Here is a 4,591-nt window from a genome sequence, read left to right as displayed (position 1 = left end):
TTTCCTTAGATAGAAAACTTTGAATCAATTTGACTGTATGATCTGTAAAGTGCCTTGAGATGACATGTTTTGTGAATTGGCGATATATTAATAAACTGAATTGAATTGAATTAATTCATTTCCAACTTTAACTTCCCATTCTGGTGATTAGGAAAAACCTACAGAAAAGCCGCACCTTCTTATAAGCTGCATGGTTCAAAGCGTGGGAAAAAAGTAATGGCTTATAGTCCGGAAAATACGGTATTATAAAGAGGTAGCAGAGGGGCTGCAGGGACAGGGTCGTGGTTGGCTCTGATTTATTCACACATGAGGAGTGAAACGTGGTCAGAACCAACAGATGAACTTCTCTAGCTCAAAATTCTGATGAGGTTACCACTGGTTTTAATAGAAAGGTGTCAAAACATACAGTATATCTGTTTGTGGCACAGAGAATTGTATATCTGGAAACCAGCCAGTGAGGCCATGCTGACCCCTGTCCATTGCCAAAAGCTTTAACAATGAGCATCAGAACTGGATCACAGAGCGCTAGAAGAATGTCTCCTGACTTTGATGAATGGTGTTTTCTTTGACATCACATGGATGAATGGCTGAATGTGTGTGCCTGGGCTAGCTGAGGAACACATCGCCTCGCCATGCGTTATGGGGATGCGAGTAAGGCTCTGCTAAACCTTGGGCCCTACCACCTATGTTGGTGTTACCTGGACATGTACCACCCAGTTGGAACTAAGCACGATTGAATGTCATGTCCAGCCTTTCATGGCGACTATTTTAGGGTTTTAGCTCCCTGCCTGCAAGAACAGAGTATTAAAAGATGGCTCAGAAATCACAATGGAGCCCCATATCAGGCAGTTGCAGCTGTTGCACACGGACACCTGTATTCATTTTGGGCTGTAGCCTCATCATTAATTGAACATTAAAAGAGCTAAAATAAGTGATTTCTTCAAAAGCTGATTCTGCCCTGGGCGGTGGGCTTTATCAGGGCCACTCTGTCCACGGGCATCAGACCAATAAACACCAAACGGCATCTCCATGCCAGCACATCTTACCAATAAACTCTTGTGATCATGAAAGTTAGATGCTGCCAGACTTGTCCAGGCATGACTTCACCTGCATATAAATCTAGTGAAAGCACCAAATAAATGCTTCAGGTAACGGTTCCTTCTCTGTCCCTGTTTATCTCTCACCTCGGATCATTTGATGCTTGTTCTTTCCTGGCTGACAGATGTTCCAACCTTAAGGAATTTATGGTTCTCCCTGTCAGGATCTTTGCAGCTTTTCTATAGACCGCACCCTCTACTAAGCATGATTTACAGATACCTCCAGAAAAACCACACATCCTAAAATAGGTCAAACATTTCTCTGCAACTTGACAACTATTCTCAGTAACAACTTTATTCTTCTGAGTCACTGTGCATCGCAAACTGCTCCCTCCTCTTGATAAACTGTTTTTGTCTGTGTACCTGTAAACAGAACATTCCTCTGAAGGAGGCCTGCATGCCAAACAATCCACTCTCTGTAAACGGGCTTAAATATTTACCCATAGAAGTTGTAATTTGATGGCAGATGGGTGGTAAACAAAACACAAGAGACTCCTGTAATGACAGAATACAATAATCACTACAGCATGTGATTTAGGAGCAGATTAAAGATAGTAATGAGTTAATTTTACAATCCACCGACTGTCGCCATCAGGACTGCTCCTAATGCTGGACCTCTTTTTTTATGGTGTTGTTGACTAAATGCCTTTAAGGCCTGTTATTACAGCTTCCTGCCATGCCTGCAGTGGAGCTCAGCAACCTTGATTTCTTCACTCTTTCCTCCCCAATGATCAGACCTGGCTGCAGAAATCACAACACTCTGCTTGTTTATGGAGGATCAAAACTGCCAAAATAATAACAAATAATAAGAAGAAAAAATCTATGCCTTCATATAGTCTATCAACACTATAGTCATGGCTTTACTAGTTTCTAATTTACTTGATCACATTTTTAAAAAATAAAGAGAGAAACCAAAAATAGCAAATTAAAGATAAGCAGGAAAAAAAAAAAAAACTTTAAGGGGAAGTCCTGGAAATGAAAATTTTCTGAGCAGAAAAAAAAGTGAAACATTTAATTAAGCTTACTCCTTGATGCCTATTGGTGCACATATGCATCAAACTCTGTATTATTCAAACAGCCAAAAAGAACATGTCCATTTGTCCCCTAATGCCAGTTATTTCACATTCACTGCAGATCTAGGAACCTTTGCCAAGCACTTATTCCTGGTATGATTACTCCCTGATGGTGTGTTACAAGAGACCATTAGAACGATTGTCCTAATTGTGCAATATAACTAAACATCTATCAATTGTGTTTGATGTAGGTAAATTAACAATCTCAATTAGCATCTACTAAAAGAAAAAAAAACACAAACACTGTTGTTTTGTATTCCAATAATATATCATAATATATACAGAAGTAAATCAGCCTCTGAATCAAAATCAAATCAGCTAATTTTCATGCTGCCAATTCTACAACACTTATTATTTGAAATCACTTTAAATTTAAATCCAGTCAAATCATCATCAATCAGGCAGATTGGTTAAAGTGTCCTTCTAAAGAAATCAGCAGGTTGCATAGCATGCCTGACTTCAGTCTTCCTAAAAGAGCCTGTAGCAGAAGTGGAAATGTTCTGGCATTGTGTTAGAGACTTTGCAGTAATCTCTTATACTGAACATGCATGTGGCAACAGTAGAGAGGAAAACTTTCATTTAACAGGAAGACTTATACAACTTTTATTGTCATTTTGTATTCACAGAGTGTATACAAAATGAAGTAACCTCCAGAAAAACCAGAACCAGACTGAAAGGAATGCAGGAGCACTGATCCAGGAGAGCTCTCTAAGACAGAGAAAGGTAAAAATGTAGTGGGAGTATCTCCTGCAACGGCGTCATCTAGAAGAGAAACGAAGCCGAGCAGATGGTTTAAAGCAAGAACTGAAGTGCAAAAACAAAAAAAGGAGCACATACAGTCAGTCTTTGTAAAACTTAGTGAATTGCTATGCCTAAGACAGAGTTAAGAACTCCGCTTTTTAACTTTTAAACACTGAAAAAAAACTTTTACGGGACTAAATTCCGTAAAATAATTCAAAGATCTAATTGATAAATCCAACAAATAGGAATAATTGTGCATTGTTATACTATCAGATAAGAGAAAAATAACAAAGGAAATACATTTTTTTAAACCACTTGCAGTGATTTCACATGGATCGCTTTGTTGATACAGTTTTAATCTATATTTATCTATTTTTTTATTTCATTTTGGCAGTTTGGGACACTCATAAGTCATCCTGCATGTGGTATATATCTATTAGGATGCTCATAGTCTAAACAGCATGTTTTTGTTGATGCTGAGCAGACAAAATGATAAATGGTGATAATAGTCTTGGTTTGGACAGCTTTTGTGTTTTATTACAGTGACAGGTCAAAAGCAGCGGGGGCCAAAATAACCATTTTCCTAATCATATCAGTCAATTTGTCCTGATGATTCTGACTGATTGCTGAACTGCTGTAATTACATTTCACACAGCAAACATATGAGGCGCAAACTTCACTTTTCTAACAACCTGTTGCGCGTTAATGTCCAGGCATCCTTGCATGTGGAGGTGGGGATCCAGCTGAATAAAGATAATTGGCAGCAGTGATGTGCAAAGATGTTTCCTCTTTTTACCCTAAAAAGAGAAGAAAGAAATCTCCTACATAAAGTTTAAAAGCTGAAACTCACCGGTGCCGCTTTGTACCTGCCGGCTCCGCGCACTGGAGCGCCAAGCATGCTTTGCAAACACTGCAGCGCAAACACCCACAAGCACACGACCAGAGAAGTCCGCATCCTCAGCGCCGTCCGTCAGGAGCCGTGCTGGATGGAGGTGCACAAGCAGGCAGAGGTGAGGTGTGCAGTCAGATCCAACAGCCACACGGCTCCAGGATCCAGGGAGACTTCCCCTTAAATATACTCTGATTTCTTTGTTCCCCGTAGGTTTTTTTTTTTCTCCCATACACTTTTTTTTTTTTTTTGCAGCCCCAGGCTGATAATACCACCCGATACCATGTGACTCTTAACCGTTTCATTGCCGCATTGAATGACTTCCAAGCTCCAAAAATCTCCTTGAATACCAATGAGTTAGAAACATCTCCTAAACAATGACATATGCACCACAAGCATTGACCTACAGGGTGTCCTGGAAATAAGTGGAACAAGAACACAATAGTTTACACTGAAAAGCAACCACAAAAACCCACAAACATACACAAAAGTTGTTTACTGCAACAGTGCAGTTACAATTTTGACTGTTTTTTTTTTTTTTTTTACATTTTTAGTTTTCTACTTTTATTAATGTCTGAAGTTGAAAAAATAGACACTGTAGAAATGTTTTTTAACAGTTCTACCTTTTTAAAAATGTTAAGAATAAGCTTGTATTTGGAATATATCTTTTCGCGTCACCAAAATGAGCTTTAAGGTCTGTCTTTATTTGAATAAAAATGCTCTTTATAAAAATAATTTTACAAAAATATCTGCATTTAATGATTAATCCGACTCAGGTTGAGGCTGAAATG

General features: G+C 38.7%; 1 protein-coding gene across 1 annotated transcript in view; it reads right to left on the bottom strand.

Annotated features, from left to right (window-relative positions):
- Positions 1–4,007, bottom strand: part of LOC107103644 (stromelysin-3-like) — a 46,743-nt gene extending 42,736 nt beyond the window's left edge. Inside the window, exon 1 of the mRNA XM_015403422.1 lies at positions 3,762–4,007. Within this exon, the coding sequence (XP_015258908.1) occupies positions 3,762–3,866 (105 nt within the window). The 5' untranslated portion in view covers positions 3,867–4,007. The remainder of the gene's footprint in view (positions 1–3,761) is intronic.
- Between the last annotated feature and the right edge of the window lie 584 nt (positions 4,008–4,591).

The sequence above is a fragment of the Cyprinodon variegatus genome, unplaced genomic scaffold (assembly GCF_000732505.1).
Source record: "Cyprinodon variegatus isolate N-32 unplaced genomic scaffold, C_variegatus-1.0 Scaffold1497, whole genome shotgun sequence".
NCBI classification, from domain to species: domain Eukaryota; kingdom Metazoa; phylum Chordata; class Actinopteri; order Cyprinodontiformes; family Cyprinodontidae; genus Cyprinodon; species Cyprinodon variegatus.
This window is presented reverse-complemented; position numbering and strand designations above follow the sequence as displayed.